Source organism: Folsomia candida, unplaced genomic scaffold (genome assembly GCF_002217175.1).
Source record: "Folsomia candida strain VU population unplaced genomic scaffold, ASM221717v1 Fcan01_Sc002, whole genome shotgun sequence".
NCBI classification, from domain to species: domain Eukaryota; kingdom Metazoa; phylum Arthropoda; class Collembola; order Entomobryomorpha; family Isotomidae; genus Folsomia; species Folsomia candida.
The window spans coordinates 18,532,783-18,557,854 of NW_019091194.1; the positions used below are offsets into that span (position 1 = coordinate 18,532,783).

Below are 25,072 nucleotides of genomic sequence, written 5' to 3' on the forward strand. Positions count from 1 at the left end.
GTTTAGCACAGTTATTTAGCAAAGGAGCGATATCGACGCGGTGCATAAAAAAATATCTATTTGTCTAAAATGTAGTAGCGGATAGTTTTTGCCAACTCGGACATTGTTTCCTTTCGTCAAGGTTTTATGTACTCCTTGGCCAAGTTGAACGACCAGAAAAACAACGGAATTTACTTATTTAACTCGGAAAATTATTTAATAACGACCCCAGCGATAAATGTGGTCCACTTTTTTAATGGTGGAGCGAATTTCGTCTAATATTTGTTAAAAAACCGTGGGGGCACAGGTAATAAGAAATGAAATTGAGTGAGAAACGTTAATGAGACGTTCGCCTTTGTGTTAAGGAGAACAAAAAGGAGGAGGAGGAGGAAAAGGACCGTAATTGACGAGCTGGCTGGCTTCCTCTCGGAAGATGAGGCTTCTTCTCATTCTCAGCTTACTGCTTGTTGCACACTTTGTGTGTCATGTACGTGAAATGGACTTTTTGAGGAGAAAAGTTAGTTACTTTTTTAAGGAAGGAATTGTCTAACTTTTCTTAAATTGGATGGGACCTGTTAAGCTCCTGCGACGTGTAATAAATAATTCGCCAAATAAATTTGATTGGTCAGATTTACGACAGATTTTAAGAATGAAACGTATGTAGTTATTTTGCACGCAAAGTACAAAAGAATTCGGCATATCTTACAAAGTGTGCCATTTGTGGATTCAGACATTTCTGTCAGTTTTCGAATTTTCGGCCCTGCACAGATTTTATTTTTTCATAAAACCTTTCGCAATTTAAAACGAGGCAACATTTTCGCTGGAGGACTGGATGTCTTCGTCTCGTTTTTTTCTATTTCTTTCAACATTTTGTGAAGCTTTGGTTTTTGATTCAACGTGCACTCGCTCGTTATTTATTCGTCTCGGTAAAATTGGACAAGATTTGATTATTTGCATGACGCCACTCTATCCACTTATGTGAGTACCATCCATAACTTCTTGTTTGTCAAGCTACCAAAAACTCTGGCTTTTTACTCTCTCTCTCTCCTCTAGGAAACAATTAGAGAGACAAGAGCAGAGTTGACAATATGATGGCGAGGGGGCCGTGCAGAAAGGGATGTGACCCATATGAAAATTGATCTGCCGAAAATTTTGCCATTTTTCAGAACTGGGCAGACGATTTCGGCATATTTCATCATCCCACCCAAAAATACCCTGCACACTTATTCACACTCTGCGTACAAGTTTAGACAGAAAAATAATTTGCATGCAGAATTCTACACAAGTCTCGTGTGAAGAAAAATGCGTAAATTTTCAGCTAGTCGATTTTCCTACATCCTTTCCGCAGGACCCGCAGGATAGGGGGGAGGTTCTGCTGATGAAGACGTACAAAACTCCTCCATTTGTTTCTTGATCTCCCGAAATGAAAACTTGCCTCGATTTATTTCGTACCAGTCTTAATTGAATTTATGTGGACATTTTGTTGGCACTGTATGCATCTCAATGTCCATGTCGTATTTATTTACGTGGGGTGGGGCTCGTAAGAAGTTGTCCCTCTGAATCAAATATGTATATGCTGGCTGAAAGGGGAAAACGACTAATTTGGATTTCGTTACCTCACTGAAATATATACTTTGTATGCAAATTAATCTCTCTCGACTTAATTGGTTGTCGCCGCGGAGGAGGCGAAGTGTGGAAAAAGGTGGCGATTTGGCTATTTACAGCGTTTTATGGACAAATGTTGATTTTACAAGAGATGAGATAATTCGTATTTTTTTTAACTGGTCGGTTGGGCTGATACATTATTTTGCGGAATTACTTTCACACTCGGGATCAGGAGAGAGACTGACCCCTCGATTTTTCGGATTTCAATTTCTTATATCATCTCCAACTTTCAATTTTCAACAGAAATAAATTTCCAAATTTATGCGGAGTGCAACAGTAATATTTTTATTATCCGGAATAAAATATTCCGCAGAGTTGCAATCGCTAAATATGCGAAAAATATGTTACCCAAAAAAGAGTCGCATAATCCAAAAAAACCTCAAAAAATTTAATAATAGAATAGAAACCCCAGAAAAAAAAGCAACGCAATGCAGGAATTTTGTCCCAATATCATAATAAAATCCAACAAATAAAACGCAACGTAAAATTAATTTTAAAAAAGTATTGAGTATATTTCCCCTCCAAAAATCAATCGTACTCCGCACTTTCGACTTCGACGTGAGCACGCCGATTAGAAATTGCCTTCTTCTTTTTCATCTCATATATATGGTTCGAAGCGAATTTTACGTTGTGCAAGTGAATAAATATGTACGAACACACGAGTGACTAGTGGAATTGTGTGGTGGGGGATTTTTTTTCACGTGGTGTGCATGCAGTTTAAGAGTCGTATCGGCTTATGTAAAACATGAAGAAGTCAACTTTTTAAAATTTATCTCGCTCCCAATCCGGTCAGTTTTACGCTTATGAATTTCAGTCCAGAGGGGCGATAGGATTTTATTAATTTTTTTTGGAGGGTTGTTCTGTTTAATAATAATAATAATCAGCGTATGGTCGTCGTATTGTTAACAGTGTGGAGTCGATTGATACCAACTTGTTAATAAAACAGTGGTATCCGTGGTGTTGGGGTGGATTACATTTTTAGCGTTTTTCAACAATGTCGCATCCCCACTTGAAGGGGAGATCGTGCGTAATGAATGCGTTGTAGATTTGTTCCAGCCCAATCGTCTAACGTATTTTTGTTAGATTGTGAAATGTCACAGTCAAATTTTTTGGGGTAAAAATCCATCCAAAAATTGGGATTATTTCAAAAATTAAATTAACTTGGTGGCTCTGCCCGTTTAAAAGTTAGTAAAGTTCAGATTCTTACAAAATTGGGACTTGTTGACCATGAATAACTTTAGAACGGGAAGAGTTAATTACATTTTCGAAATAAGCATAATTTTTAGGCTGTTTTTTTTACGCAAAAAATCTCAATGAAAACCGAGCTTGTATACAATTCCTCCCAATATGCGTACAGCTTGACCCTTGCAAAACTAGATTGCATCCTCTCCGCAGGGTCCCATGTACACACTTTTTTAAGCCCAATCAATTCCCCACTTGACGTAAGTACGAGCTAGCTGAGCAAGTCCAACGTACGGAAATGGTGGTGGTGGGTGATGATGATATTATGTTGGGCGTGGGACTGAATTGCATAATTTAACCGTATCCCATTTAAGTTTCAGTTATTATTATGAAATGAACGACATCCTCGCATCGCATCGCCATCCATCCATCTTTCCTTCCTTGCATGGCTAATAAGGCAGACAGATCACCACACATTTCTCGCGAGCATGTTGTGGAAAAACGCGAAACACTTTGTATTTGTCGTTTACCTTCTGCCAGCCACCAACCAAACCAAACCAGACGACATGCATCACAACTTGTTGCAATAATGGAAACTGTTTTAGCCACTTGAGGAAAAAACTGTGCTTAATCAGTATCATCATCATCACGGTTTTAAAAGTTTGGCGGATTTGCATATCCCGTATAAAAATTTCGACACTTTTCCAGCAGAAAATTGGCTGAATTTTTCTGCGCATTTTCCTGCAGACATTACCGATTATGCATAATTCTTTAGAATCCTACACACGATTTCCATACTGAAATCTAGCATGAATTTTGAGAAATTATAAATTCCTGGGGGTAAAATGGCGAATTTATTTTAAGACTTATTTCTGCAAAGTAAGTTTAACACGTGGCGCAAATGCGACCTAAATACAAGTAATTTAGGCCGTACAGAAATGCCAGTTAGGATGAACATTGTTGGGGAGGTGCGTTTTCTGACATTGACGAGACCGGGAGAGCATCAAATTTTTGCGATATTTCCCCCACGGCACAAACAAATCTCGCATATTTTTGGTTCTCTCTTAACAAGAAAAAAATTAAAATTTGAGCCACTTACATACTTCCTGGCTCTATCGCTCAAGTACTGAAACCGATCTTCAATCTCATTTCAGTGCGTGGAGGAAACCAGTAAAATAAAAATAATAAAAGCTACGACGATTGCGTAATGTTGCGTCCGTCCATCCATCCATCCATCTACCTCCACATACGTACATATTCCTGCCTATTATTAGCCTCACATACATATCTCTCTCTCTCTCCTGGGGGGCCGTGCGTAACTGATTTCTGCCTCCCCCGTCCCCCCGAGAACTTGACAGCCTTCATTTCACACCCTGCACGCACGGACGTGGAGAAAAGCGTTATATATTTTGATGGATTCTGTCTGCTCTCGTCGCAATGTTTTTCCAGCTGCACTTTTCTCTCTCTCTCTCTGCACTTGGAATATTGAAATGAAAATAGTGCACAAAAAAGGGAGAGAGATTTTCATTTTGCATCATAAATAAAAATAATATGGGCAGCAAAAGCCGAGCCAAGAGGAAAAGTTTGGAGAGATCTTTTACTAAAATGTATGTGCTGCATGTGCGGTTCTTCTAATCCAATCATGCGATGCAACAGGAACGATGTACGTACATATTTATGCAATGTGTGTGTGTACACTTTTGTTGTGAAGTAAACGGCTCGAGTTTTATGTACAAGTGTGAAATAAGAGTGCCATCCAATCTGTAAAGATATCTTTGAGTGCGACTCTTCTTCATGGGTGTTCAATTCAAAGTAAGGCGAGCAGTTCAACAAACTGGGTAAATATTCAGGATGAAATGTATGCAATGTCACTTTTAATCAAAAATTGCGTAAAGTTGGGCATCATGTTTAATTAAGAAATTTATTAAAGTGTATTCGGGAAAGAAATAAATGTGTGTAAAACTTGGGGTAAAAATATGAACACGTTTTTTTACAATTTGGAATGATGTGTAGAATCTAATGATCCGCCGTGCGTCCTTTTGATGAAGATTCAGGCATGAAATGCTTTATGGATCAAATTTAATCAATAAATTTTAGGAAATTCCACTAAAAATTTGGGAAACAATCTAATATTTTGAGTGATACTCTAATCATTCCGTGCATGAAATGTAGTACAACGTTTAGTTAAGAATATTTCGAGTATCAAGTCTATAAATTTAAGAATTTTCGGGAACAAATAAGTGCACAATTATGGAAATCCAAAAATTGGATTGGTACACAATTATCTAATCATCCATCCTTCTCGGCCGGCATGTTTTTTCCATCTCTTATTCCTTCCCCTTGATCTTGTACATTTCTGCCTCCATCCCATCCATTTCACGGCCATAAGTCATCTCTGGAGCTTCACAGAGGCGGTATTTCAGCCCATTATGGAAACACTAAACTGTAAATATGCCGCAGTTTAGTGTCCTTGTCTCGTCATAAATGCCGGCTTAGGAAGAAGAAATGGAATGCGATGCGATGCCCTCACTCACGCCACGCCACGCACATACCGCACGACGAGATGATGATGATGGTTATTAGTTGGTGAAATTGTACATTACACAAAGTCACGCTCGGAAGTCGGCACGCATTTTCATTTCACTTTCATTTACATGCCAAATTTCCAAAATATTTTTGTGTCTTGATTCCTCCGAGACAGCCGTGTTTTGAGTCGCGTCCTTTGTTTACGTTTCTCTCTCCTTATCGCGACGGGATGGGTGGAAAGAGAGCTCCAGAAAAAATCAAGTGTGTTCCTACATATGCGATCTCACTCGAGGGGAAGATTACGACAATTCCAAATGTACATCAAGATAATAACGTCGACAGGGTTTCGTAAACTGGGAGAAATTTCAAACATTTCCTAAAAACGCATTTCAATCCGAATTTGGGGCATGTCAAAGGAGGTGAAAAGTGTAGAAAATTGGGTGGACGATGGGACACCTTTGTGTTATTCGATTTGGACCTAATTTCGCCCCTTTCACTCACTCATTCACGTCGTTGGTCTGGCGACCCCTTGATTTATCCGACGACGCGTAAAATACCCTGATTTTGGGACACATCGCATCTTTCGACAGAATTATCTAGTTGTGTATTTCGTCCCGAAACACTATAATAACACATTTGTTGCCCTAAAATCCAATCCAATCCACTTGATGGCCTAGCTAAATAGCAGACTTTTATGTGTATCACTTACTCACAACTGGAATAATAATCCGAGCCTTCTTCTTCTTAAAACTACTCTTCCCCAGCAGTGCCATGGAATGGACAGCGAGATCTCTTCACGCACATACACACACTTATTTCCTCATTTAGCCCGAGAAGAAGCAAAGTCGAGATTGATGAGCCCCTGCTTGTTTACTCTGCACTATTTATCTTTTTAAGAAAATACGGCCTCAAAAATAATAACATAACGCGTCATGCTACTATTTTTCGCCTTCGTTTCCACTCACTCACTCCACACGGGGGGTGATTAAGGGCGAAATTAGAATTAAAATGTGTCTTCGTTCCGATAAAGTGGTGACTGACGGTCCGATATAGCTTATCCCATCCCATATTATTTTGTTAGCCATAAATTTTAGTGGCTCCTTCTGGACAAAATCGTGGCTCTTATCAAAACGTGACACGCATATGCGCATTCTCCTGATAAAAAAATGCATGTGTACACAACATTTCGTAAATAAAATTTATCAACATAAAGTCATTAGGGGTAAGTACGGGTGCAGAAAGGATGTCATTAAAATCCGCCCCGTCAGTCCCGCACGGTCCTCCAAGAAGAAGATTGACTCTCCATATTTTTGGTGTACAGTAAGAAGTCAAAAACCATGTGGAGTCCATGTGCATGTATTTGTTCGTCATAAAAAACTGAGCTGCGACAACCATCCGTAGGGCTGTGGGAGAGAGAAGAAAGAGTTGTAAAGATCCCCTCGGAGATGGGATTATGCAGAAGCGGACACATTTTTTCCTCTCGTCTCATGTCAATGGAATAATCGGCCTTTAGAATATGTAAATAAACAAAAACTCTTTTGTTCCTCGGACAGGATTTTGAGAGGAGGATGATGATGTAGCGATATGCAGAAGGGGGACACAATATTGGTCAAATATGGGCACATTTTGGTAACAGAGTGACCACTAACTAAGGAGGGGAGCTTGCGAGGTTGATAATAACAGATCTCGATGCCCTTTGGATATGTGGTAGGGTCCTATGAGTGTACTAAAACCCTGAAGTGGTTTGACTCCATGGCCACATTTGCGCCCGCCACACCCACTCAAAAATGCCCAAAAAACGCTTTCACTCCAGTTTTCACTCACTCAAATCCACACAAGAAATCCAATTTTACTCGGATTTTGAAATTTCTTTCACCATTACGCTCCCAGATAGTTGCTTTCTTCAATTCCATATCAAACTCAATTTTGCTGATGATTATTTCGCAGGCGTAATTTGAGTTGTTGATTACTACAACAATCCTCATTCAGAATTTCAAATTTTAAAAATACTAAAAATTTCGAAAAAATTGGGTTTGATATTGGATTGAAGAAAGCAACTATCTGGGAGTGTAATGATGAAAGAAATTTCAAAATCCGAGTAAAATTGGATTTTTGACGTGGATTTGAGTGAGTGAAAACTGGAGTGGAAGCGTTTTTTGGGCATTTTTGAGTGGGTGTGGCGGGCGCAAATGTGGCCATGGAGTCAAACCACTTCAGGGTTTTAGTACACTCATAGGACCCTACCACATATCCAAAGGGCATCAAGATCTGTTATTATCAACCTCGCAAGCTCCCCTCCTAAGATTTGTAGGGTCAGGCGTACAGGATTTGGTCAATTTTGTTACGATTTCAAGGGTAAAATTAGAGCCTGACCCGACCCCCAAAAGAAGAGAGATCACATCCTTCCTGCAGGTACCATTCGTGACGAGAATTGATTTATGACGAAGGGTACAACATCACGTCATTACCAAAGTCGAGAGGCAACCTGAGACTGGGTCGAATTTAAGAAGATTAACTAACACACCTAAATTAAGAAGAATTTCTGACAGAATTTTAACCCAATAATTAATTGTTTTTCGGAGAAACGATTAATAAACTGTGACACATTTTAAGTCACAATCAATCACATGCCGGCAAAAACATTTGCGTTTCCTTTGTAATTATTTTCCCCACGTTGCTCTTATCACGACTGGATTTCAACTTTTCCTTGAAATATGTAGAAATTATTCTCGTCAAGAAAACGAAAATGGAAACGAATATCTCGAGTTGTGTTACTGACTGATAAGAATTTTGAAAGGAAAACAAGAAAATGAAATCAATCACGTGACTGCAAGTAGTACAGTTTCGAAATATTCACGTGCGGGTGGGGCAGAAGGGATGTCGTCTTATCTCTTATCTTGACATGGTCCAAAATTAATGGCATCTTTTTCGCACGGCCTCCAAGAATGTGTGTGTGCAATATAAATTAGCGAATATCATCCACCACGGCGACATATGTCCTCATCTTGTCTATTCTCGTGTCGCTGAATTCTTGTCTCAGCCGTCATTTCACTCACTTAGCGCTGAATGGCATCATTTCTTCCTTTCAACGAATGTGTATCAAACCTGTTACAGTACTCTACTTTCAATTTCCACTCTCTGTGAGATTTATGACGGGTAATCATGTTTCCTTGTCCTTCATGAGTGGCGTGGCGTGGCATATTGTTGTCTCTGGGATGGAAGATAGTGCGAATCCTGAGACAAAGGCGATACACATTTTTTGAGAAGAGGAGGAGGGCTCATTAATGTCACCATGTAGACCAAGAAGAAGGTTTCTTTTACTGTGGGGCTGAGCAGACGGGATGACGCTTCGGGGTCTCCTCGGCCCAAAATTGGTCCATTTTTCGGCAGACATTCCGAACTCTGTAAATAGAATTCTGAACAATTAAAGTAAATATGCAAGATATTTTTCTGCGGGGTGAAGAATTGAAGACCTTCAATTTTCTGCTCTTGGACAGAAAAGTTGACCAGTTTTTGGACATTTTTTTGGAAAAACAGCTTCTGTTTTGCAGAAGGGAATTTTCAACTGAACAATTTTTCTGCCTAAACGTTTCCGTACATACATAAATGTTCAGGATATTTTTCTGAAAAATTATGTCGAAATTTTCTGGAGGATTCTCTTCGACAGAAAAATGTACACATTTTTTCGTCACGTCAAATTTCATATGGTCAAGAAAAAATTTGTCACATCATTTACGGACTGTCTCTTTCTCATCCGTCCATCACTTCTCCTCATGTTCACATTTTGAGAAGTAAATATTGCTGGCACATTTTCCTTTTGGTCGTCCCGAGACTCGTTTAGTGGATGGATGAGAGTGGACTTTCGCATTTTTGTGTTATGATGATCACGACGATGATGGGGTTAAATTATCTTCATGTCGCCCATTACGGTCATTATATTCAAATTTCTAAATGACTCGGAAGGCATGTTAGCTACATATCTATCTCACCCCGGATCGCAGTTTTTAGTCGTACTCGACCCTCCTTCTCCTCCCCCTCCCCAATTCCGTAGAGAAGAAGAAAGGCTTTTTTTACGACTTGACATTTTGGAACGCTTTTTGTTCTCTTTTCATTAATGAGATGCATAATTTATAAGTAATAACAATCTGTGGGAGAGATGATGATAAGAAAGTGCAAGTATTTGGAGTGGGATCGACGCAAAACAGGGTTTCAGTTCCACATGGTTTTAAAACTTTGAGATTATTCATAATTTGTGTTAATTTTTATGAATCGAGTCGTTCAGCAGAGAAGATATGGTCAAATAGCTCTCATAAATCGTAATAATATAAAATTTCGTCAAACATCTAGTGCAATTTTATGCGTTTTTTATGCATTGTCATCCTGAACTAATTTTCTGCACGATTCTCCCAAATTCATTTTTATTTCTGCATTTTGTCCTACTGATTTTTACCCTGCTGGATTTTTCCTGTGATTAATTTTCCTCCCTTTTCCTGCTTGGAAACCCTGCCACCAAACTGGTCCAAGAGGCAGAGATTATTAAACATTCTTTCAAACCCTTTGACCAAAATCAATCAATAAAAAACTCCTCCACACCCAGCGAAGAAAGAAAGAAAGAACTCATCAAAGACTTGAATTGGCGTCCACTCCATTCTCATAAATTGTAAAGAGGATGGAGGAAATCAAATCAGAAATTACTTACCAGTCGATAATTGACAGGACAGAAGGAGTCGGACGTATATGGATGCACGCCATGCAATTACATAATCTCTCTCGAGAAACACAATAATAATATAAAATTCGTCTCCTCCTTCATTATGCATCGGATTCTGGATGAGATGACAACAAAGTGAGGGACCCCGCAGGAAGGATGTGGCGACCGCGTAAACAATCACCCCCAGGTTATCCGAGTAGAAATCACTGCATCGAAATCTGCAGTATTTAATCTACAGAAATTCGATAGATGTACATTTTTTGAGTAATCCTGCAGAAAATTTCTATTAATTGGATTCTGTAGAAATGTATGTGCATAATTTTCTGCAGAAAATTGAGCAAAATTTCTGCAGGAAAGCCGCTCAAGTTTTCACGCGTATAAGTACGCCTCCACCTCGTACGTACAACGGATCACATCCTTATTTTACGACCCCCCTAATTTTACACAATCACGGGTGCAGTCAAGTTAAAAAATATTTAGCACAATCATGCGAATTGCGTAGCAATACCGTTTCCACTCTCAATCTCTTCTCGTCAAGTAACACGCCTCACTTGGTTTGAGGAGTTTTCTTGTTATCGAATCGATTTGCAATCAATCAATCAATTTCGCATGAATTCAATGATACTGTTAAATAAATGTTGGGCTGATCACATCTCTCTCTCTCTCTGGCTGGCTGGTTGGCTGGCTTGTGATGAAAGATAATCAAACGAGGCTCATTGATTCCGAAGAATTCAAAAGATTAAATAACGACGTCTTGGAGGCAGGGGTTCTTTTAGACCAATTCGAGATAAAAATACGATTAATCATTCACTCACTCACTGGGTCACGTGTGTTCTCATAGCTCAATTATCAGTGCATGGATAAGCAGAAAAAAGTTACGTACAAATTCTACTCGAACTAATAAGGGGAAAAAATTTTAGAACAAATTTAATTTAATTTTCGGGGCAAAATTTCTTCCAACTTTTTGGCTGAAAGTTTCTGAAAGTCTGCACTTCATTTCACATTACGAGAAATATTTCACCCTCCACCAGGAATTATGCAGATGGCATAAATCTTCATCAAAAAGTTATCATCGAGTCCTTTGTCATTTTCTGTCGGAAATTTGTTTCCTAATTTCCGACATCATCCGACCCCAAGATAAAATTCAGGACGAAAATTACACACCTTACGCAATTCTACGTAATAATCACGCAATTTCACCCACTCAGAAAGTATACCGAGTGAGTGCAATTATGTCTTGCGTAATGTACCATTTTGCTCACATGCATTTTCTCGAGGATTGAATTGGCAGTCTTGTTGACAGCTTTTATCCATTTTTTTAATGGTACTTTAACTTCCCATTTGTATAATAGTTAGTGATGTGCACAATAAATATGCAGATTTCTGCAGGCCGTGCAGTAAGGATCCCACCGCACCGAGTTTGATGTCAAATTGGCATATTTTTCTGTAGAATCAGGCACTGCAGAGGAGAGTTTGCAGAAGTCTGCACAATTTTTCGCCTAAACTTTTCTGCAAAAAAGTGTACAATTTTTCTGCGGAGTGAATCATCTAGAAATTTTCTGGAGGATTTTGAACGTCTTCGGCACAAAAATTGACCAAGTCGTACGGGTAAAGTGGAAAATGGCTGAAAAAGCTACGTCATACTTCCTGCACACACACACCAGTTGAGGAATCATTCATATGCATAATGCACAATGGCAGGTAGTGAGTCTTCTTGGAGGAAAAAGAACAATTTATCCTTTGTCACTGCTTTATGAAGCGGTACGAGAAGAAGTAATCGCGAGTATTGTTCAATTGTGGATGCATTTTTAAAAAGAAATCGTAAAATGTGAAGTGTGTGAAAAAACCGTTTATACCACACACATAAAAGACATCAATTCGAAAATGACGTATTTTTCGTGACCAAAGTGTCCATTCTTGTCTTGTCTATTTTTATGCACTTGCATATTTTTCATCATCTGCAATAAATACGTGGCGTCGTCATTGTTAGGAAATCAAAGCCAGAGACATACATCTTATTTTTATATTATTATGCGTCTTGTGTATGCAATGAGATGAAATTTTTGATTTCCTAGTCGAATTTTGTTTTTGATCAGGGAATGTCGTGGTAAAATTTGCCAACAAAAATTGGCAGCAAATTTTGATTAGTAATTTTTTTTAATATGCCACAAAGGACAAATTGCTTTAATTTGGTCGCCAATCCATCCAAAATTTTAGACAGATTCATCTTATTTTTGTACTTGCGACGAGATTTTTTATTTATTAATCGAATTTTGTTTGGAAACTGAATTTATGGTAAAAAATTACCATACAAATTAGATAAGATTGGCAAATACTTAAAAAATGTGTCATACGGGACAAGAGTATGAAATAAATTTAGAATAATTGCTTTAATTTGGTCAGTCACGCAGTAAATATAATAATTCCATAATTTGCAAAATTTATGATAATTCCTGTGCCGATTTTGGTTTTCGATGGACTCACAATTTTGGACTGAAATCAAGCCTCCCATACATTCCCAACTATTTATATGCCCTCCATTATTTTTTAAGTTCACCTTTCACAGAATTCCTGCCAGATAAGAGGAGAGATTACAAAATAAAATGTGTACACATAAACAAACGCAAAAGTTGAAAGGATGGTGATTATGCATAAAAAATAATAAAAAAACTGCATACTTTTAACTTTGCATTGCAGTGACAGTTATTTAATCACGTCACTTTTCCACCATGACCCGCTTTCTTTCTCAGGACGCAAGTAAAGTCATTATTATACATATTTTTATGTTGCAAAAAAAAACAGAGAAATTGGTGATTAAAGGATTGTAAATTTGCATAGGTATCAAAGTTTAAGGTTACGAGGAGAGAGAACTATTTACCTATTTATTAATCGTAAACTTTGTAGAATTTATTTTACAAAATTTTTTAATGACATAACAAAAGCCAAACAATTTCCCAAATTTCCTTTATGACGAAGAGTCATGCTAAAAAAACGCAACTCATCCTTGTAGAAATTAATTATATGCAGAAAAAAGTATGGGAGGAGGGATGGCTTGGCTCATCACATCACACGGCCAGCTTTCATCAACTTAATCTCGAACAGATTACATTTTTTTGCAACATGTTTTTTTTATTCGCCATAAAACAATTAAGCTTCTGCTGCTTGGTACATGAAAACCCTTACCGTTTCTCAAGTTCAAGTGGCTGCATGTTGCATGTTGTTGCATATTATCAGGATGGATGGTTTTTGATTGTTGCAATAACAACACGCAGTTGAGTTATGGCTACGTTATCGAGCCGTATGATAAGCCGGGTTAATTGTTTTTAGTCATCTCTCAAATAAGGCATACATGACACTACATTGCATTGCTTAACTACCAAGGAGGGGACGGGGCAGGATAAATGAGACCTTTTTTTGATAACCCGTCATGTTAATCATTTCGCAATAAAAATTAAATCAGCCAAAAATCCTTTCTGCACGGTCCTCCTTGTGAAAAGAGGATGTTGGCTCTCGACTTAACTTGAGTGACGAATATTATTTAAGCTTATCATATCAGGTATATTAGATATGAAACAAATATGATCTAATGCAAATCTGACGTAAGGAGATGATTTTACAGGTATTATATGCAGAGAGGGAGAGAGTTTGTCAGGAAACAGGAGATAAGTGGCTTATCCAAATTTGTGGAAACGGCCACCCACCTCACGATACGATAAGATTTTACTTGGTTGACAGTTTGACACTGAGAGGCAACAACAACTACGCAGAAATTAATAATTTCTCAGCAGTAAGTTATTTGTTGGTAGTAGTAAAATCAGAGAGTAACAGAGAGAGTCGGGTGGTCGTCGTGTTTTTTAGTTAAATTCTTCCACACGAGGCGAGGATAAAAATAAATACCGAGTTTTTTTCGGCTGTTTTGTTATTGATCTTAATTAATTAATTGGTTAATTGGGACGAAAATTATTTTACGAAGAGGGGTCGCCCTTACGTAAGTACTTAATACTCAGGTTAGTTAGTGGATACAATTTGGTTGGTTATTTAGTTGGATTTTTGTTAATGTGGAGGTTCTTGGCTTAATTGTCATCGTCATCATCATAAATATAATTATTTAGTTGTTGTGTCCCGTTGTATCCTTCCGTTGGCAGGTTTCTCACGTCAGGTGGGTGTGTGTGTGTGTGTGCGATTTCGAATATTTCAATTCGACACGGTGGTACCCGTTCCTCGTTTCCTTCCTGGGCTGGGTTTTATTGTATTTTATTTTGAAACCGGTTTTTCTCACCTGCAATTTTATTTAATACGTAAGTTAAGTTTTCTGTGTGCATTATGGTTTTGATTATTTGAACCTGCCAATTTTTTTCCATGATTTGCTTGTTTTGTGGTTGAAGGAATTATTCGAATTGACAAGGTTTTATTGTGTCTTTTTTTATTATGGGAAGAAAATACAATTTGTGATGATTCAAATTAAACAATGTTAATAATGTGGTGGTGAGGTCATTGTTAATTTTTGGAAAAAAGACGTCATTGTTTACATGCATTAATCATTAATACGAGAACTTTGTCAACCCTGAAACAATTGTTGAGTGATAAATTAGATTCTAATTTTACCTTTTACATTCTTTTATTTCAGACGTCTCTGTCATCACACAAAGCACGTAGCTAATAATAAGTGATCACAGAATACGTGACGAAATGGAGTCTCTCACGGCGACGACTCGGATCACCCTGTCGTCGGACGATGTCATCCGTCCCCAGATGTTGCAACTGAGAGACTTTCGCCCCTTCAAGACGAGCGATGAGTATTTGTTGGCGATGAAGGAGGACTTGTCGGACTGGCTGCTGACCCTTTATCCTGACCTCTCCATCACCACCAACACATTCATGGAGTGCCTCGAAACCGGCGTTACGCTTTGCAAGGTCAGCCTCATATATTCATTTATTTGCAATCTTTAGATTTGTAAGAAGCAACGTCCTTAACTTATATGGATAGAAAAATGTTTTTTTAACCCGGGGCGCAAGTGGACTGCACCCGAAAAACCATAAAACTCTAATAAGTAACCTCTTCAATACTTTAAGGTCATGACGCAGAATTAACTCGAATAATGAGTCAAGTTCGCAAATTAATCGCATAAATTTTTGCAAGTTTTCTATTTTCCCCATATTAGGATGTTCACGTCAAAATCGCTTAAAGTCTTCATTTTAGATTTAAAAGTATGCCATTTTTATTCCCAAACTAATGAAAAGTGCAAAATAATTTTGCAAAATATTTCCCCCGAGGAAATATTGAAGACGAGTAAGTGAGTGAGTTGAAGACACGTCTCTGCCCAAATAGGAATTCTTCTTTCTTAAACAATGCCATAGGTACATTGTTGACAACGATTTATTGTTGTCACGTTACAAGGGTCAGTTATCCGACTAGCTATTTATTTACAAGAGGGTCGTCGTGTTACATTATAATCGTGCCGTAAGAAGAAAGAAATACTGCGAATTTTTGCATCGTCTGGGTCGTGCAGTGCTAAAAGGAGAAAAGTAATAATACTTTGCATTGTTTTGAGATTGCGTTACATATCCATTTCCCATATCCCAACGACGTACCTACCTACATACATGTCTCAACATTGCATTTCTCGATCCTTTTTGAGAAAGGTAGAGCTTTGAGCTAAAATGAAATCATGATCGTCGTCGTCGTTTTGTCCAAAAAAGATCAAGTTGGCAGCCGCGTCACGAGTTAAATACTACTTTTTTAACACGCGGCCACACCGGTTTAATTGCTGTCGAGGTAACTAACTGTGAATCTGAGTTATTATATTATTTTACACTACAAACCCATCCTTCGACGGGTGGAGATCGATCCTATCAGAGAAAAAAAATCATTTATTCTTGTGAGTACATATTTTTTTATGTCCACTTCCCAATTTGGCTTGCCATGGATTATGTTACAGATTGATAACGGGTTTTCAATTTAGGTAGGGAAGACCATATTTTGATTTAGAGGGTGCCAAGCTAGAGCAGCATTCATTTTTGCGGCGGCTGCTGGTGCGAAAAAATATTGGCAGAAGGTGAATGTTTGCACTTTGGTGGGGATTTCCTTTAACAGATTTTGTGGAGGGACAAATGCCGACCACAGATTTTATCAGGGGGATCTAAGGATTGACTACTGTAATCCTGTAGTAGCTGGACTTGGACTCGTCGTGACTTTCTAAACTGTCACATCGGATCATTTTGTTTTGTCAGGTTTCGTCTCATTTATTGCTCTGATGAGGCACGATCTTGCCTACCACAACGCCACCCTTCCGTTACTTCCGGCTGGATGTGACACATACGTGCAAAAGCGCCGTGCGGAGAAAATGTCACGGATTTTGACTCAATTTCCATCCATCCAGCGTAGAATTTAGGCCGACTGGAGTTTGTCTGCTGTCGATGGGTTACAAGATGTAGGTCAGCAACACGTCAATCCATCCACCTTGACCGATTCGTCAATACTACACCATTTATTTATAGATTCAGGTGTAGACTACACGATGTAGGTACACGGGTTCCACCACCACCTTTGTATTTGACTCTCCATGCCGCATGTACGATGGGGGGCAAGATAACGCCAAAACTTTCGTTCTTATCTCCCTTCCACCACATAATTTTGTACAACATTAATTGTTTTGAAATCCGTAATTTATTACGTCTGGAGCATTAAGAAATAATACTGCGGACGAAATTCCACTTTAGAACCCCACCTAGAAAAGCAGCGTTTCCTTTCACACACAAAATCATCCACTCGCTTCCAACTTATCTTTTTGTACTCTGGCTTTGATCAAGTGGACATAACTCACTTGTGGAAACAAGAGCGTCTTCTTAACGTGGTGTGTCTCTGACACTTGAAAGACCTCTCGAAAGCAACAATAACTTGCAGTGGTTGGTTGTAGAAGAGTGAGACTGTACTCTGACCCAGCCTTATTTTGATTGTTAGCTCGTGTTTTTTATGAGAAAAATCTTTTATCATCATCGTGTGTAGGACGGGGGCCATCCAGACGTGGGGATGAAGATAAACTTAATTCCTTAATTTGAAATTCAAACGCCAAGTTCATATCGATGAGAAGGACGTGTTAAAAAATAAGATGTGCGATACAAATTGCAAATTTGGACTACATTTCAATAAATGATACTTTTAGAGTTGTGTTCTCCTAAATTGTCAAATCGGTTGACCTGATTTGCAGAATTTTTAGCCCATTATTATGTAAATGTCGTATTTTTCATTGATACCAAAATTACTCCTGTTGAGATGTGAATCAAAATCTGGCTAAAAATCTGTCCAATCCTTTCTGCACGACCCAACCCAACCGCATCGTCATTATTTTTTAAATATGTAAATACCGAGAATTGTATCACTATTAGTTTACCTACTTATTTGTGAGAACGGATCGGCTGCAGAAGGGTGTGCCCGTCTGCTGAGGTGCTTGACTTGACTCCTCTTCTAAAATGATGACCATAAAAAGCCGGGGGGAAAAGGAGGAAAGAAAAAGATGACTTTACTCCCCATTATTGCCCTGTGGGCGATTACTTAATAATGTAAATCTAAATGTACACAATATGTATATAATCGAGTAGGAATACATACATACATATGTACGCACACACATAAGGCCACTTATTTACCACGAGGAGGACGTTGTTTTGTTGTGTGCATAAAATAAATTAATGGCTCACTAAGCAGAGTAATAATATCGGGTGGAAAGAGTCGTCGTTCCATTAATGAGATGGTATTCAAAACTGTTTTAAACGCCCATCGTGAATCTTATTAAAAAAAAGTTGGGCCCGGAGGACTGGTTAAAGTAAGAAAGTTGATTCATTCAAATCCAAATTTCCGTCAGGTGGGATTCCAAATTACTTTGAAACTCGTATCATCTCGTAGTTGGGGATGATTACGTATTACTTTGATAGCGGAATAGCGTCATGCAGCGTTATGATGAGCGAGAGATGCAATCTTAATGTTGTTGCATAATAATTAATGCGATGATGGAGGACGTTATTTTTCTTTTTACTGCGTAACAATTTAGATAATCACGTCAAAATATTTAAACGTTGTAAATTGAGCTACTTACGGGAAATTTGTCTCATTTTCGTGGGTTGTACTTTTGTCACCGAATCCAATCAAATGGGTGTGTCGCGAAACTTGTGTGCGAAATAATTCCGTGTCATTTGTCCCGATGCGAAATAACTTATTTTCAATAAGAAGCCGTGTGGTAACGTGACTGAACACGCCCAGTAATTTGAAGTAAACGTGGGCTAAATTAGTGGGGAGTAAAAATTTTTGCAAATTTTGTAAGATTTAATTTATTTTCGAGTTCGAATTTTACTTTTAGTTGGCACGTTTAGAAATCCAGTAGAATTTAAAATTTAGACGACTATTTTTGCATGAATTCGAAATGTGTTAGTATAATTTTTGGTAATAATTTGCTAATTATTTAAAACCTTTCAGCACGCCAACAACGTTCGCCAAGCGTGCCTCGAGTGGATTGAGGAGGGTAAAAAGCTGCCCAAATGTTGGGGGAAGGAGTGGAAGCTGCCCCACGGAGAGGTCACCTTCAACCCCAACGCCAGACCGGAAACGTTCTTTGCGCGAGATAACGTTCACAATTTTATCACGTGGTGCAGGAAGCTGGGAATCTTTGAGTGTCTCCTCTTCGAATCGGATGACCTTATCATGCGAAAAAATGAGAAAAGTGTCATCCTCTGCTTGTTAGAGGTGAGGGTGTCGTTTTCATAATTGAGAGCATGCAATAATCAGAATGTGATGTAGTTTGAGTTGTTTAAACTTAAAAACTGAAAACCTTATTAATTTCTCGAAAATGTGGACAACTGATAATTTTTTTTTAATTTCCCTGTGTGCAGGTGGCCCGACGAGGTTCGCACTTCGGCATGGCGGCCCCAATGCTGGTCCAGTTTGAGAAAGAGATTGATCGCGACATCGCCAAGGATACCGGCGTGGATCTGAGCAGTTCTGGCGAGGAAGAAGAATCCCTCCTCGAATATGGCCCCATCCCACAAATCATTACTAACGACCTCCGCTCGCTGGATGAAAGAGTAAGCAAGAAACTTTGAAAATACTTTGATTTGAGACGGTGCAGTTGAGATGTGGTCGGATTTTTGAGCGAGGTCGTACTCTCGCTAGTTCACATCTTCAATGTGTAGCCCTTGATGAGGATAGTTTTTACTTTATTGTGCAATTTTTCCTGGTTTTATTAAAGGTGCGCGAGTTAGTGGAGAGGTGCTCTTGTCCGACCCAATTTCCCATGATTCGTGTTGCCGAGGGAAAGTACAGGATTGGAAATACCAAAGTTATGATTTACGTGAGGGTGAGTAAGCAACAACAATAAATGGTAACATGGCTTGTTACATGTTAACTAGAAAAGTAACGTATTACGCGAAGAATTAGAGGCTCGGGTAGTAATAAATTTTTACAATTTGGACGTCAGATTCTAAGAAATCATGTCATGGTTCGTGTCGGTGGAGGATGGGATACACTCGCCCATTACTTGGATAAGCATGACCCTTGTCGCTGCTCTGCAAGTGAGTCGTACTTCTGAGTTCATTAACTTGTAGGTGACCTTATAGGTCACATGTCATCGCACCGCTACATTTTTAAATTTGGGTTTAGGTCATCGCGCAGCAATCTCGTCAAGACTGATTCTGAAGAATAACGACGGTGGCGTCGGAGTTGGGGCGAGCCCGAGGATGAAGGTCGAATATGAAAGGTGAGCCTTAATGGTTACAAATTATGTTACTTCGTAGTTATGACCGGATATTTATAGAGGAGAGTTTATGCAGTTAAGTGGTTGGTAATTAAAAAGTGATGTGATCTTACTCATTTGTAAATATTCCTTTATTAATAACAAACGCAAGTCCGGGACTGTTTTCAAGGTAAAGAGCCTGCCATTAATTTTTATGTGCATACACACGTGTCTCGACTAATTGGTTGGTTGGTTAGTTAGTTTTGTGAATCGTTGTAATGGTAAATAATTTGTAGCAATGATATTTCCTTACCTTCAGACGTGACCTCTCTTTCGACGGGAATGTAACTCCGCCCTGCGCCCCGCCATCCTTCACAACGACATCGATTAATAATAACAAGACGAATAATAAAGTGGACTTGAGTGATTCCGGGTCTGAGATTTCCGACGAAGGGTACAAAACTTCGGATAACAATATCATCCTCAACAATTGCAAGTTGCCCCTGGAGAGGAACAATTATCACAGTAATGGAAGCGTCAGTCTTAACGTGTCCCCTACAAAGGAGACCGTCGCTGGTGCTGGAAAGGGGCACGCCAGTAGGAGGACCAGTCTCGTCAGAACGAGGTCAATGTCCACGGATGAGGGTGAGTTTTGTGCATTTTCTACGTTTCGTAATCCATGTAACGTTTTGAAACTGCGCAACTGTGTCAAGTTTGTAAAGTTTTGCGAATACATAATATTTGTAAGCACTTAGCGAGCAAATTTCTTATCTCTTACCTTAAAAACAAACTTTTTTTGACAATATTGACACAATAGATTTGACCAGATCTTGTCTTTTTTCTCTTCATTATTATCCAGACCGACCCGACTCGCGCTCCACCGACGAGGACATCATCCCCCTCACCCCACCTCGCAAGGAGCAGTCTATCCTAAAAAGCCATAGTACAAGCCGCGTCCCCAGCCACACTTATTCTCCCCAACGCAGTATTTCCAACGACCGGTCCGGTAACCAACCTTCCCTCACAAGGAAACGGTACGTCTCCGGAGAAGCCTTTCCCCCCTCCTCGTCCCCCGTCAAGCATGCCTTCGGATCTACCTCGCATCCACCCAACGTACTCAAAACGCGTCCCCAACCAGCAAACACGCGCAGTCTGTCCGCCTCTGGCCGGGCAGACTTTTACGGGAGAAATACTATGGGTCCGAACGTGGGCAAGGCCACCGCAGTTCATCGAACAACCACCCAACCACGAACACCAACTGGGGGTAAGAACACGTGGAACGGGTACGGAACCGGGCCACGTGTCCGACCTCGTCCCAACCTCTTCCAATCCGACCTATTCACGAATAAAAGGCAGAACTCGGACCTTGGCCAAGGTCAAGACGAAGGGGATTACAACACCGCCAGTGACCTTCCCGATTTGGCGTCCTGCATACGAAAAGCCCTCGAGCTGCGATCCGATGCCGAGAAGATTTCTCATATCGAACTTGTCATCAAACAGTACGAATTACAGAGGAGTGACAGCCTTCCTCAGAGCGATGAGTCGGTCAGCCTGCCCTACCTAAATCACCAAGGGTCACTCTCCGCACCGCCGAAATCCCTCGGAAATAACGTCATCGTGAGCAAAAGGAAAGAGACGGGGTTCACGAAAATTCCAAAACCCAACTTTTACTGACTTTCGCCAACTTCCAGTAGTAAGAAGAAGAAAATATTTAATCAGGTTTATAGCATATACGGAATAGTAATAGTAGTAATTAACTATAAACAGTGGGTAACACAATTTATTACCAATTGGTAACTATTTATTCGCACAAGACATCAATTTACATATACGAATTGGAGATCACATCAAAGTAAAAATAGTCTCAAATAGTGATCCCCCACTTTTTGCGATAATCTTCTAAAATCGGCCGACAAAGGTTGAAAGTACAGAATGCGTTAGTTAAAATAATAATCAATACCAATTTTAAATTGGTTACGGAGAAAATATTTCAACAATCAGTTTTTTCCCTTCTTTTTTTCCACGCTGTTGATGATGATGATGTTGCAACAAATACATAAGTCTAGTAGCAAACTAAATGCTAGTCTTCAAATTATCTTTAGGGGAGGAATTAACTGTCTTTTTTTATTAATTGCATCCGGTGCTAGAAACTTAATGGTGGCTGTTACACTTCTTACAAGTTAATACGATTGCTGCTGCAGCTGTCTGAAAGTATGTAGCAAATATAATTGGGAAATATCTGCGAATGCGAGACAATTTAATTTTTATTTAATTGTCAATTAACTTATAGGGTGCCTTACAAAAAAAATGTTACAGATGTCCTGTATAATTAATCATATTAAGAATAAATTGTGAAAGGAAGATCGAGTGCCAAATGAAGCAGCGTTGGGTGTCAAGTTTTGGCCAGTTTTTAATAGATAAATAATAACTTAGATTAGTATAAAATTTGATAACGTAACAATCAGACCAGACAATTCATCAATTCGATTTCCAAACTGTAACGAATCTCAGAAAGCATAAAATAGACTAGTTTTATGCAGATAATATTTTAGCCAGACTTTGTAAATTCCCATTTCCTAAGACAATTCCTACACAATTTTAGAATAGAAATCCATACTCGGAAAATCCTAGCCAACTCTGCCTTCAAATTGGTGGGTTTTATTACATTGTTTCCTCTTGGCAGCTAAAAAACTCATCTAATTGATACACAATTGAAATCGTATACTGACATCCAAGTCCACTGCACTCTTTCCTTAAAGAAGTTATATATCTAGCAAATGTTAAATTCTGCACCCTCACGCAAATTATGTACCCCTCACTAAATTTAGGCCATTACACGGGCTAATTTACCCTTTACTAGAAAAAATTCAACCCAACAAACTAATATCGTTCGTACTGAAAGGAAAAAGACTAATAAAACTGAAACGTGAAAATTCCCTTCTACTAATCAGTCTCATATGTCACGTCATGTCGTATTAGAAAAGTTTGTTTGTACCTCAATCTCAAAATGTAATTGAATTTAGCGACTTGTTTGTCCCTCTTTTTTCTTGTAACCGCAACAATAATAATCTTTTTTTGAGGAGGACAGTGCTACGAAAATATCTACGACGAGCGCAGTCGAGGATAGAACTGAGATTCCGTTTCGAAAGGAATCAAAGATGCGATGATAATCATAATGATAGCGCCAAACCGCTCACTCGCAGAACAGATGTCAATTTTCAATAGATAAATGTAGGTTGTGAAATGAAATGAAATCTACAAAACTCTACTTTCTTTACAGGCTTCGTTTCTCTCGCTCACTTTTTTTGTACAGGCGGACGTGACAATTTTTTTCAGACATTAAACCTTTAAATAGGTATGTGTGGACGGGTATGTATGCAAATTAGTCAAGTCGTAGATAAGATAGAATTTTGATATGTTTAGATAGAAAGAGAAGGAAAAAATATCGCATTTATTATTATTATCTACCTACTTATGTTTAAATTCAGGATGATATTTAGCACGAGATTTGCAAATTTTTGTTTGTTTCATAATTAATTAAAGTAAGTAATTTACTAAGCCTTCAGCCGATAAAAAACGTATTTTTTAGTTATCCCACTTTGCCATTAATTTTTCCATAATAATTATAAATAAGTAAAAAAAAAAAGTGCCACTAATAATTAATAAACTGACTAACACATTTTCCTGCATAATTTTAATTAATTTGGGAGGAAAACACGATGAGATACGATACATACATGCAAAAAAGTGCCCTTTCTTAAGTAATTGCAGGTGCAGCGTTAAATAAAATCAAGAATTTGAAATTGCGCTGCATGCAAGAAATAGAATTTGTCAGAAATGAATTTATAAATATTTACGGAATGTTATGTAATTTAATAATTCTACGATTAATTATTTTGTGTGTACCGTTTTTGTTGAGAGTGTTGAGAGATTATTTAGTTTAATTAGTGATAACAATTAGTTTACTTAATTGCGATAGTAGTTGATCCGCATAGTTGATGATATTTAATGCGTAATTAATAAAAAATTTTATACAGATTATATACAGAGTAAATATAAATACGGGGAAAAATATGGTTACAATTTTAGTCTTAGAGTTACATACATTAATTATTGAAAAGTAATAATAAATGATTGAAAAGTAAACCAAATACATGTGTGTGTATATTATTCGCAAATAATTTTCATCATAATTTACATACTTTTTGGCGAATCGACACAAGGCATAAAACGAGGCAAATTGAGACATTACTTCTAATTCATACACATTCTCAACTGCATTCTCAGAGAATAATACCAAGGAAAATAAGTTACATATGCATAATCCTGGCAAAAAATTTACATTCTAGATAATTTCCATAATTTTGACCAAACATAAAACCAAATGCGAACCAATTATTTTAAAACGAGGCAAATTGAGACATCACTTTTAATCCGTATTCATTCTCAACTGCACTCTGAACTAGAGATCCGTAGCATAGTTTGATGCGGATCTTGCTCCGTAAGCATTTCCCAACTTCCGGTCGACTCCGGGCGAAAAGCACGACGGGAGGTGAACACCTTCACGACATGACACGACTTTTGGCCAGTCATAGAATAGGTCAGACGGCGCCATGCAGTCAGTTCCTCTCACCCAAATAAGTAAATAGAAATACACAAAATTTCACCAAAATATTTCCATAAAATGTAAAACAAATAGTGCTTGTTTGTAAAACAAACAACGTGATTTAATAATGGAGGTAAGAGCAGCAATTAAGCTACTTATTTGCACCTGTGTCCTCAACATAGGAAACAAACGTGTAGTCAGAAGAGGCAGAACGAGAATTCTGATACGGAAATATTAGCAAGACGAGAATTCTGCAAAATAAGTCACGTCAGTTTTTTTACCTATCGAATTAGCAATTCATTACACCACAGGCATTCCTATTAATTAATTTTTCTACATTTATCTTCAATTTGTTTTAAAAAAAGCTCAGAAATGATTTTTGTCCCAAGCTGCTTACTAAATTTGAGAATTTTTGATTTATTACTGATTTGATTTGATGGTGCCTGTCATTAAAATTGTGTGCAAGTCTGGTTTTACCATCTTGAATGTCGTCGTCGTCGTCGTCGTCGTTGTCAATTTATTAAGGAGCACATTTATCTCTTGAGATTTGTTTTCGTTACTGCTTTTTTTTGAGATGGGGAATTAATCACTGATCCAAAATTAAAATGGCCCGTGGTGGTTAAATATTCTCTGTGGACCACAAGTTACGGTGATGCCTCCCTCTTGACACACGATATAAGG

The 25,072-nt window shown here is 38.4% G+C and overlaps 1 protein-coding gene across 9 annotated transcripts in view; it reads left to right on the plus strand.

The window, feature by feature from the left end:
- Positions 1-25,072, plus strand: part of LOC110843118 (GAS2-like protein pickled eggs) — a 48,042-nt gene that overhangs the window by 19,373 nt on the left and 3,597 nt on the right. For 5 of the 9 annotated variants that reach the window (XM_022089043.2, XM_035847339.1, XM_035847338.1 and 2 more), the window contains 8 exons: positions 14,691-14,977; positions 18,534-18,800; positions 18,947-19,138; positions 19,303-19,410; positions 19,531-19,624; positions 19,713-19,809; positions 20,105-20,430; positions 20,645-24,524. In XM_022089043.2, coding sequence (XP_021944735.1) covers positions 14,753-14,977; positions 18,534-18,800; positions 18,947-19,138; positions 19,303-19,410; positions 19,531-19,624; positions 19,713-19,809; positions 20,105-20,430; positions 20,645-21,459 — 2,124 coding nt within the window. In that variant the 5' untranslated portion in view covers positions 14,691-14,752 and the 3' untranslated portion in view covers positions 21,460-24,524. Of the gene's footprint in view, positions 1-13,705; positions 13,851-13,874; positions 14,071-14,128; positions 14,362-14,690; positions 14,978-18,533; positions 18,801-18,946; positions 19,139-19,302; positions 19,411-19,530; positions 19,625-19,712; positions 19,810-20,104; positions 20,431-20,644; positions 24,525-25,072 lie in introns of those variants that run through there. The other 4 variants (XM_022089045.2, XM_022089046.2, XM_035847341.1 and 1 more) reach the window with 4 other exon arrangements.